The 12,328-nt window shown below is 33.4% G+C and overlaps 1 protein-coding gene across 12 annotated transcripts in view; it reads left to right on the top strand.

Moving 5' to 3' along the window:
* LOC138703582 (histone-lysine N-methyltransferase 2C-like) overlaps positions 1-12,328 on the top strand; it is a 235,804-nt gene that overhangs the window by 129,864 nt on the left and 93,612 nt on the right. For 10 of the 12 annotated variants that reach the window (XM_069831570.1, XM_069831573.1, XM_069831575.1 and 7 more), the window contains one exon: positions 9,917-10,105. The exons of the other annotated variants lie outside the window; for them this stretch is intronic. In XM_069831570.1, coding sequence (XP_069687671.1) covers positions 9,917-10,105 — 189 coding nt within the window. The remainder of the gene's footprint in view (positions 1-9,916; positions 10,106-12,328) is intronic. 12 annotated transcript variants of the gene reach the window in all.

Here is a 12,328-nt window from a genome sequence, read left to right as displayed (position 1 = left end):
CTCATAATATATTATATACATTTTAATTGAGTTCTGTTTGTCCATTTTAGTCTACCAGTTTTGGTAGAAACCTCCCTTATATTGAAATCTCCTGCTAAGATTATATAGTTTTTTTCCTGTGTTTTATCCAAAGTTTGTTGTACTTCATGGAATTCTTGGTTTCCTTATTTTGACCTTGATTTGGTGCATATATCTCAATAATATAACTATCTGATCTTCCTGTTTTCAACTTCAAAGTCATTATTCTATTATTTATCCATATAAATCATGTTATCCTTATCCTGAATTTTCTTTAGTTATATACCTATTGCTAATGATGCTCTCTTTTTCCTTATTTATCGGTACTCCTTTGTACACAAATATGTAATCTCCTAGTTCTTGAGACCCACATCCTTTTTCTTTGCTTCTCCTGTTATTAAGACATCAGTATTCTATAATTATTTTTTATGTTATTTCTGTTTTATTCCCCTCACGGTCCACTTGATAATTGTCCAGTGTTCCAAAATAATTAATCTATTGTTACATCCAGTTTCATCAGCATTATTAGCAGCTTGTTCACTGGTATTTATTTTTCAATTAGTTTTCACGACAATATTTTTCTACAAGTGGAATTGTTAATCCCGTGCCAACCCAGCCAAGGTGTTGGTGGTCCCTGGATTTTGTGTCAGGTTTTTTCCCGTAGCTGACTTCACCCAATTTCAAAGCATCAGAAACTCGCGTTTTGCTCTTTCGTACTTGAAACTGAAAATGAATAGCAAATAAATCAAGACTACTATTCTAGGAGAGTCACTGACATCATAGTCAAGTGTTTGGCATTGGAAACTAACTAGCCATAACTTAAAGTAATATATAATACATCTTTATGTCTTAAGTACACATTTTACAATCTTATTCATATTCTGGTTTGTGTTATCCTCCACAATCAATATTATTTTCAATGAGGAAGGTTTTTTAATATATATATTCGTGTATAAATTGAATTTGATACACAAATTTAGGAAAATTCTTGGAGAACTGTATGTCAAATTTGAGACAGTGAATGAACTCAACTCACAATGTAGGGCACTTGCATGTGTTTGTCAGAGTGGAAATATGTTTTGAATTTTAAGCATTCTGCTTGTTTTTTTGATGTGATGTTACATTTATTCACCTGTGATTTTTTTGTTAATTTTTTTTTTTGCAATGTGATGCTTTTGTATTACATGGCGAGGAAAAAAAGAACAACTTTGTATCAACCAGCTGCACTTCTGTTTCTGACGTATACAGGACAAGGGGATATGTTTAATCTTGCCAGATTTAACTTTTGATATAATTTTTACACGCGATGCAAAATTAAAACCTTACTGCTAAGTGACACTTTAACTGAATGCAGTTGCACACTAGCTTCCATCATGTAGCCTCAAGAAGAATCCCTTGGACAGTCATTCATCACTACTACTAATTGTTATTACATTAAAACAATAATATGTATAGCTTTATTTAAAAGTATTCACTAGTCTCAAAGATGATTCTGAAAATGTTGACCCCTGGCATTACACATTTTTGACATGCACAAAGGAAATTCTTTATTACTCAGTGCAATTCCTCTCTTGTTGCAGAGTAAATTTCTTGGTCTATGTTTTCATACAAGTGTTAAGAATATGTGGGATTAATCTGTACATTTTATGTTTAATACTCCTTTTCAGGTATAATTCACAATAGCTTAAACTTGGGGATCAAAATAGCCACAAATTTTTGCTTATTAGTCTGGCTAGGCAAACATTCCTCACAAAGTCTTTATTTTGTTTAGGATGTCAGGGTATAAAAATGGCGCCTCTTTCACCTCCTCTTATCTTGTACACTTTGGTCTTCCTAAATTTTTCAACTAGATCATACACTGTAGGACGACTTGAAACTTTGACACTAAGCTTCTTTACACTTGTTAGACAAAGTTAGCGGGTATATTATGAGTATGAGTATGAGCAACAAACACTCACTATTGTATTATAAATCGAGAAACAAAAAACTTTTGCTTGTAACAACTGTCAGAACCAGCAGGAACCATAACTCTCTTTCAGAAGAAAACAGCTGCTAGCAGTAGAAGATTTCTTCAATGAAAGTTTAATAATCAGAAATTAAATGTCACGTTCATCTCTGGACCTAACTTCTGAATTTTATCTTTTGCGGAATAGTAAGGACGAAGTGTATAGAAAAAAACCTCCATATTCTGGAACATCTGCATGAAAATATATTCCAAGAAATTTACTCTGTAACAAGCAAGGAATTGCACTGGATGATAAAGAATTTTCTTTATAAGTATAACAAATGTATAAATTTGGGGAGTTAGTATTTTTATCACCATCTTTGAGGCTGATGATTACTTTTAAATAAAACTATTATTTTTTTTTTTTTAATTTAATGCAATAATAATTAGTGTGTGTGTGTGTTCAGTGCCTACCCACTTCACTTGTGTGATTTAGGTTCTGCATATTGCAGATAGATACATATAATGATGAATGGCTGTCCAAGAAATTCTTTTTCAAATATTTTGCGAGCTGCATGATGGAAGCCAGTAGCACAGCTGCAGGAAGTTAAAGTGTTGTTTATCTGTAATGTTTTAAATTTGGTGCACTGTAATTGATGAATTTTATAAGTGCTGCTTTTTCTCCCCTTTTCTTTTCCTACACATTCAGGTATAATGGAACTGTTATATGAGAGAATTTTACACAAGTTTTGCTCAAAATAAAACTTCCAAAGGAAGTGAGAAGATCTTTTTATATCCCTTTCTTTTAACTTTGTCCAGTTTTCCAAACACTTTGCCACAATTAAATTTTGTACGATATGAATATATCTGTTACCTTACTTTAAATACATTAATCTTTATGTTAAAAAAAAAAAAACATTTATTTCTAGCGCATAGTAAGATTATGAGAGACATGTTTGTATTATTATTATTATTATTATTATTATTATTATTATTATTATTATTATTATTATTATTGTTTAGTATTATAATCAATGGTTCGCGGAGAATTACAAACATGTCATAAGTAACTGTATTTCATTGCACGTGAAAACATTGTACTTTAGCATAACTAATTAACAATAAGGAATTGGATTGCATGGAGTTACGTTCTTTAACACTTGGTGCTCTTAATAAGTGAAGGGTTGGTTGATCAGAACTTGGTGGTTGGTGGTTTTGGAACTTGCACAATCAATTATTGTGTCTTTGCATGGGAGACTGCAAGAGATGTGAAGTTTCCCTTATTTTGAGCACCAGTTTCTGAGCCCTTTTAAGTGTGACGTAAGCAGTAACATGTAATGGAAATTTAAGATGTTCAGATCACGTGTGTAGTGAGTGGAGTACGTAACGCATGTTTGCAAATTGGTTTCTGTTTTCAATTTTTTCATTGCTTTCTATGTTCAGTAATATGTCATTCTCCATTCTTTGTCTTTTATATACAAGAGTTTATTCTTCCTTTTAAAAGTGGTGAAGTATTTAAAATCAAGTTGAATAATTCAGAATTGATACGTGGTCACCATTCATTTTTACAAGTATAAAATTGACATGAAATGTGGTATTAACTTCCGCATTTTTTATTATTATTTAATGACACTGTACCAACTGCAAGATTATTTAGCATCAGTAAAATTGGTGATAGTGAGATGGTATTTTGACCAGATGAGATTTAGGATTCATTATAAGATTATCTGACATTCACCCTACAGTAGGGGAAAACCTCAGAAAAAGAAAACCCAAGCTGCTTAAGCAGGTAATGAATCCAAGTGGGATTGGATCCCGTCCTCAAACACTGCCTTGGGTCACAATTCTTAATCCCTTTCTGCATACTGGCACAGATATGGCACTTACTGGTTTTATATTCATATAATTTATAATATAAGTATACATTTCAAACTGCATACTGGGACAGATATGGCACATTGTCAAGAATAACTGGATTTGACCATATGTGTCATCAGTTGAGGAAAGAGAGAACTACTTAAGTTATATGAATATATATATATATATATATATATATATATATATATATATATTTTTGTTCCATGCGGTAAGAGGTTAACTTTTTTCCTGTGAGCTATACTAGTGGTTCTCCACATACTTCACACTAATTTATATAAATAGGTTGTATTTAGATGTAGTTCAGACCACTCTAAACTGTTTGGAGGACCACACTGCTGTTGGTTAGCGGGTCCATATGACCTAGCCAGGAGAATTGTCAGACAACTCCACCAACCATATCCCTTCTTCACAACTTAGGAGATGCTTATGCATGCCATGGCAGGTCAGCATGCTGAAATGGCGTTTCCTCCATTTTTTATGGAATAGTTATGACTCAATCCTCAGAGCCTTGTTTGTTAAAAACAGGTTGCACCATGGGAAGGTGAGGATGGGATTTGAGTAGGAGAGGTTATAGAATCACCCAAATAGAAGTAAAATAAAGAAATTGTGCGATTTAAACAGCAAACCATTATGGGAGTTACTTTTTCTCACAGTTAAATTTTATTACGAAATTGTATTAGTAAAAATTTAGTATGTAGTACTGAGAGTGGATATTATGTTTGTGTCCGGACCGAGATTTGACAGGTTCAAGTTATACTAAAGCTCGGGGCTTAAGCCACACCTGCATTTGTTGCATTTTTCTACTCTACTTTTAAAAGTGCAACAAACTTTCAATGTAAATGTTAAAAAAATGTGACAAAAACGAATATGATTATGGAGAACATGAAATCATAGATGTGTAGCTATGGAGAATCTAAATTTAAACGAAATCTCATTGGAATGGGCAGTGTTTGAGAAGGTATTGAGCAATAGATGTTCAGGTTTGAATTTCAAAAAGTTGGTACAGATCTAGAAACAAAATTTTGGTCACCTGAATTTTCCAAGTGCGTACTGAGCATGCGCAGTATGTTATAAGTGGAACTTGGAAAATTCAATTGGCCCAAATTTTGTTTCTGGATCTGTACAATTCATGTACAGTAGAGTCTCGATTATCCAACTTAAATTTGACCTGGAAGGGGTATGATAAGGGAAAATGTCGGATAATGCAGAATAACAAAGAAATGCAAAATAGAAGTTGTTTAGTCAACTATTCGAAGACAGGTCTGAATCTCTCAAGTGATACCAACAAGGCACCACTTATGAGGCAACTAAGCCAGGAGTGTTATAGTAAAATAAAATATTTTATTTATTGAATACAAAATAGAACAAAACATTAATGAACGATGAGAACACACTAAACACACAGTAATTATGAACATTTACAGTATTTAAGAAAAAAATGTGACATTAATGTTTGCTTCCTGCTGATTGATGTACACCCTCACCTTCCTGCACTAGCTTATGCACACAAGGTATAGCAGAACATGTGTACAGCTCGACATTGCGTGATACTATAGCGCACCAGTATACAGTCCCATCAAAAGTACAGTACAGTAAAAGTTTCGTGTACTGTGAACATTGACAGATAATACAGAATGTTGGATTACCAAAGGTCGGATAGTCTAGATTCTACTCTCTGTTGACAAGTTAAGTGAACAGTTTCCTCTAATTGATTTGGTAATACAGTATGGTGCAACAGTTCATTGCATACTGTAAATTGAGAGCAAGGATTTAGTTGTAGGAATCTTGTAAAATCTGAAATTACAAAACACCTTTCAGTGGAAAGAGTTTGCACTCTGCTAATAATAAATCTTAAAGGGCCTACTCGTACAAAACGTGATTTTCCAAGTGCATTCAATGTTTGGAGTGCTCATAAAAATAGACGTATTTTAATGTGATGTAAATTCAGTAGTAATTGATTCTAAACATACATTTAATTATTTACTTACATATAGGTCTATCTAGAGTATAGCAAGATGGGTTAAAAAAAACTCCAGGAAACAAATTACATAATTTTCTTTCATATTGGAGCGGTTAAATGGCAAGTTGTAGCCAATTTAAGTGAACACCATACTTTAACATTTTGGTGGCTACTTCATTCACACACAACCCTCAGAATGTCTGGAGGACCACACCTGCTGTTGGTCGACGGGTCCATTGGACCTAGCTGGGAGATCTTGTTGATCACCAGCTTTCCCTCCTTAAGCCACTGGAGGACGATTTTAGTGCCATAGCAGGTCAGCACTAGGAACAAAAAAGTAGAAAGAGGAGGAAGGAAAGTGAAATGAACCCCTAGGCCTCAAATGCTCTAATGCCGTCGGGATCAAAGAAAGTAAGAGTTCAGTCAGAGGACTGGATAGGAAAGGGTAAAGAGGGAATTAGGTATTGGATAGAGGAAAATTATACCAAATTCACTCATTAACTCATCAAGCTGACCAGTGCTAATGGATGAGTAGCCCCTCCCTTTAGTTCAGCTCGTAAAATTGTGCTTACTAACAGCTGCACTACTGGAAGGTAGGGATGGAACATTGGGTATTTGTCCAGGTTGGTTCCTTAAAGCCTTCAATGGGAAGGATTAATGGCTCTCCCCCTGTATCCGACAGATACCCTTTAGCAGCCTGGTCATGATAATATCTTTGAAAAATATTGGAGTGCAAGAGGTCAAATGACTTTATTATCAAACGCCTGGCATTAGAAAACAACAACAACAACATAATTTTCTTTTTCTACAGATCTTATTAATTTTGTCTTTCTGTACAGTTGTTTAGAATGTTGCACAAGCTTTTCGTAATTTGCAGAAATGTAATTTTTGCGATAATTATTTATTTTATAGCTTAAACCCTACCAAAGCCACTGGCATAGCTCAAGCAGTAGCACGTTTGCCTGTTGATCCAGGGCTACACTTGGGCATGGATTCTATTCCCACTTGTTCTGAGTGCCTGGTTAGGTTTTTTACGAAAAGTTTTTACTAATTGAAGAGTCCACTGCAAGAATGATGGATGTCACTTTCTTGTCGAAAATGAACCAAGACTGTCAATGCATAGCTTAAGACATATAGAATGTACATACAGAGTTATATGGCATTAACACTGATAGTCATTGTCCAGTAATGATCGGAAAATCACAGTTAAGCTTTGAGCACTAAGCATTTCAAACTTTCAATTGCTTCTCCTGCAAAATGTATTCCAAATGACATCCATCATTCTTGCACTGGACTCTTCAATTGTAAGGCAAATATCAGATAATCTATGCTGAATCCTCAACCTTACCTCACCAAATACCATCTTGCTATCACCAGTTCTGTCGACACTAAATAATACCATCTTGCTATCATCAGTTCTATCGACACTAAATAATACCATCTTGCTATCACCAGTTTTATCGACACTAAACAACCTAGTAGTTGATACAGCATTAAATAACTTACTAATAAAACTTCATCATGGGTGATGAATATTTCAGACGAAAGAAGTCGAAGTATAGTTTCCTCTGGAAGTAAAGTAAAACTGGAGGTCTTTTATCACATTAATTTTGAACTCCATAGAAAATAACCGTATAATCATATGGTTGCATAATGCCAAAAACAAAATTTTCAAAGCCAATTTGTTGATCACCTACAGGTGCAAGTGACTCTGTTCAATAACCTCTAGCAGTGCTGTCTAGTATCAAAAAATAGGGAAAAAATGACAAAAATTTCCTGAGTCATACATGTAATCTAAGTCACTTATGATGCTATTATACACATTAGATACCTTTAAAGCAACAATCTCTGTGGTCTGCTAATTCCTGTGCTTGCTTTTGGACACAAGTATTGTGAGTTCAACGAGATTAATGTCTTTGGTGAATAATCTAAAGCTCAGCTTCCTCTAGGAGTATGCGTAATACTTCACAAGTCAATTTCCTTGTAATTAATGAAAAAAAAATGCCTTGCATTAAACTTCTTATACAGTTCTATATTACATTATTTCTGCTATTAGTTAAAGGTATCCCCCCCCCCCCACGAAAGTATTGATATTAGTTATTTGTACACTGTTGGACTCCGGACTCATTTCACCGGCATTATCACCTTTACCTCATTCAGACGCTAAATAACCTGAGATGTTGATGAAGCGTCGTAAAATAACCTACTTAAAAAAATGTTATTTGTATCTTAGACACGTTGTCCTACTAATTAAAGGAAATTGATACTTTTAAATGCTATTGCCATTTTATACAGTTTACTTGTTTGTATTAACTGATTTAAATATGTGGCCCAATAGTGTAGTTAAAAGATGGTGATAATGAAATTAACGAGATTTATTAAATACAGTAAAATGTCTTTATTACGACTGCAGAAGTAACGAAATTTCCTAATCTCTGTCAGTTTTCCTATATTTTATATGTTAAAGTATTTGATTTTAATTAATACCATTATAACGGAAATGCCGATTCAATGTATAGTAGAACCTCTTTTTAACGAATCTCTGAGAGATTACCTTTTTTTTAATAGGGTTTTCCTTAAAAGTGGGTTTACGTAAAATGGGAAAGAAAGGCTAAAATAACTAGTACTAACGTGTATTTTATATACCAAACATTATAATCATTTAATTAGGGCTATAATTAATATTTACAATACATTTTAGTATAATATTTTCTAACTCTTCAAATGGTGAGGCATGAATGTTTTTCCATTTGGTTGAACCCAAACCATACTGAAACTTGACATTGAAAATTTCTTCATTCTTCCCCATAATGAATCAGTTAGCAAACCATGCTTTTTTGCCATATCCGATGGTGATATTTGTGGTTTAGCCTCAACATCCCTTATTATTTTCACTTTGTCCAATATTTGATTTCTTCCATTTAGTCGCCATTATAATGATACATAAACAGCATAAAGTAACAAAAAAAAAAAAAAAAAAAACTTCGAAATAGGATCCACACAATTCGCGAGAAGAAAGTAAGCAAAATGCCCACTCTATGAAAGCAAATGTCGCTCTAAATTTTTGTGTAATCAGACCTTATTTTGTGCTGACTGTATAGTGGTGAATATTGCGCAAATAAAAAGAACTAATCTAGTTTTGTATAATGGTATTTAAAACATAAGAAGTGTGGCCAATAATAATTCTTCTTGCTCAAGATGACTTCAATTTCATTAATTGAGACTCTTCAAAATACATGCATATCAAGGTTTGTGTATTTTCTGGGAAAATTTTGGTTTGACTGTCAATAATCACTTTAAAATAGGCAGAAAAATCTATCTACTTGTTTATATTTGCTACTGCAAAGCACAGTGCATCCAACGTAAGAAAGTACATACACATCAGTGTTTGTGGATATTCCGGGCAGATGTTGGTTCAGTTGCCAGTAAGTACTTTTGAATAGACAATAAAATCTCTCTGACTATCAACATTTATTACTGGAAACCTCAGTGCTTCAAGACATCAAATCTATAATATGAACTCATTAAGGTTTTAGCATTGTCTGGGCAAAAGTTCATTGGGCTGTCGGTAAATACTTTTAAAGAGAAACTTCTCTTACTGTTTATATTTTTATTCTGCAAACCACATTGCTTGAAGGCATTGTAGTATTCCAGTAACTCTTACAGTGTGTACACAACATGGCAAAAAATTTGAAATTGCAGAAAGTATATTTTAAAATCCGTGATTTCGTTAATAATGTGCAATTTCAGTGCGTATTTCGCGAATTAATTTGTAAATTCCTTGTTTTATGTTAAACAACTCACTTCGCAATATTTTTCTGTTGTAACATACTAAAACATGAAATATTGAAACCATGGTACTCTATCGGAGATATTCTCCGAAAAATAGAGCTCTTACAATTGTTTTAAAAGACAGAGAAGTATTGATACATGGTGCATTTTTATAAGTTTTATGTTTTTGAAGCCCTGACTCACTGTGATGAGATTTGTTACTGTTGCGCATGTCTTGGAAGGGCTCAGGAAGTACCTTGATTGAGACTTGCATCTTGGCTGCTGCTAACATTCATCCCCTAACTTTTGTGCCCCTTCCCCGCTGCTGCTACTACTTTCTGTAGATGCCACCGTCGGGGCTACGTGGTATAGGAGTGGGTTTGCCCCTTGGGCCCCCACGACCGCCCCATATAACAATGATGCCGCAGATGGTGGCTGCGGTTCCTGGGGGCATGATGCACCCTCCTGGTGGTGGTGGAATGGGCCCTGTCCCAGGACCACCTCATCTTCAGCGCAGACCACTGTTGCTGCAGGTGAGGCCTGAATCATGGAGTCCTGAGTTTGTGCCTCATGGGGAGAGATAGCAAAATTATAAGACAAAGAGTTTTATGGATTTACTACTGCATGCTTCATCCATTACAACTCTACAACTTTTATAGAAGTTTATAATGCAGTTGTTATTCATTGATGTAAATTTGTGGTTCTGTGCCAAACTACAATATGGAAAATCAAATTCTGTAATACTAGTGTAAACTTTATTTGCCATATCGACTTGCATAATTTTCCCCCTAGCTTTTCATTTCTATACAAAGTGATTTTTTATACTTAAGTATATATTTAAGACCCTAGTTGTTAGGCATATACAGAGTGATCCATTTATTACATAATCGTAACACACTTATTAAAATTACAATAAATTACTAAGAGACATTGAGATAATAACGCGTCTTTTACAGAAAAAACCGTGGAATAATAATTACAGGAAAATGCAGAGTATTCAAAACTTGCCCATTGCTGCATTATCGACTATAAATCCTACAATATATACCAGATTTAACATTGATGTTGTGTGGTGAGTGGACCACTCTAATATTCTATAGACGTGGACAAATTATCAGCAACATTGATGATTTTTGTGACATACTTTTACAAAATTTGACTTTTCAATCTAGAGTACTGGTGACATTTTTATGATTGTAGTACTCAGAAATGTGTAAAAATGTCAACTGTAGTCTAAATTGAAAAGTCAAATTTTGTAAAGTTATACGATAAAAATTGTCAATTTTGCTAATAATTTGTTCACGTCTGTTATTTGACATTACAGGAATAAGACAATACAGTGAAATTAAAGAAAATAATTGAATTAAGAATCACAGTTTAATATGGTTGTACATTTTAACCATTAAAATCTACTTTGTGATGTTGAAGTTAATGTAACAAAAGTGTACATATTCCATTCAGACAGTTTACAATAAGCAAAGTTAGGTACTTTTAAATATGTTTAGTCGAACTTCGATATCTTGAAGTGCTTCTGGAAACTGATAATGCTTCGAATTATCGAAAATTTGAGAACATTTCCATAAATTATTATTGATGACAATTATTACCGTTTAAATTTCAACAAAGAGAAGTTGATGTTGTCCATAGACTTTTTTTGCTTTTCAGGACGACGATTTTAGCAATTCATAACAAAGTTCGAGAAGAACAATGTTAAAGACATGCTATTATAACCTCGCAGTGGTGCTCATTGTGCTACATTATATGGTACAGTACAGATTCCTGCCTGTAGTGATTGACAGGGCTAGGATTAGTACTAATGAGTTCATTCCTGGAGAAGGACATTTTCAAAGAAAGGAAAATACTAATGCACAATGCTTGTTAAAGTAATAGTATTTCATCACTTTCATTAAATGTTACTTATACATGTGTACATAACTTTCATTTTCATCTTAAAATCAAGTTATGGAACGTGTATTTCCAAGGGAGGAAAAATATTAATTGAGATATCGAAAAAATCGAGTAGTAAAACTTCGAGATACAGAAAAATTTTAAGGAAGTTGGACTGTATATTTCGGGTTTTTCATGATCTCTTATAGGAATAGATTCATGCACGAATCACATAATAACATAAAAAATTGTGTCAGACCGTAAATGTATTGAAAAGGAACTCTAAAATTTTCACATGAATTCGTGGAAATATGTCTAATAAAGAATATCCATATTAAGAAAGGATATATTACAACTATTACATTTTCCAAAAACAGGTCACCAGTTTCAGATATGAATATTCTTGGTGACATTTTTGTCTTTAGTACAAATATTTTGCTACGTACCTATCATCCATGTTTTTGTATTAAAACAGTGTGTCCAAGTTTAGAGTCTATAGTATAAAAATATTTGCTCTCTGTTTATACACTTCATTCTTTTTATAATATTCTTTATGTCATATCACCACAGGTAACATTTTTTTTTTTTTTTGCATTTGTCACACACTGGTGTAAAATTAGTAATATTTATTTCTCTGGCTAATCAGATGCTAGTTACTGACAATAAAGGATAAATGCAGCCGACTTTTGATATCATCAGATTATAATTTTTAAATTGTAGAAACATAAATAAAACATATTCATGAGGTCTTGACGTGATTCATAGGTTGTTTGTTTGTGGTACTCTTTCAAAACACAAAGAAGTGTTATGATGGTTACCAGACAGTAATTTATTATTTACATATCCTAATATTGAAGGGTAAATATTTC

The sequence above is a fragment of the Periplaneta americana genome, chromosome 7 (genome assembly GCF_040183065.1).
Source record: "Periplaneta americana isolate PAMFEO1 chromosome 7, P.americana_PAMFEO1_priV1, whole genome shotgun sequence".
NCBI lineage: Eukaryota > Metazoa > Arthropoda > Insecta > Blattodea > Blattidae > Periplaneta > Periplaneta americana.
The sequence above is the reverse complement of the archived record's forward strand: the minus strand, read 5'-3'. Positions and strand labels throughout refer to the sequence as shown.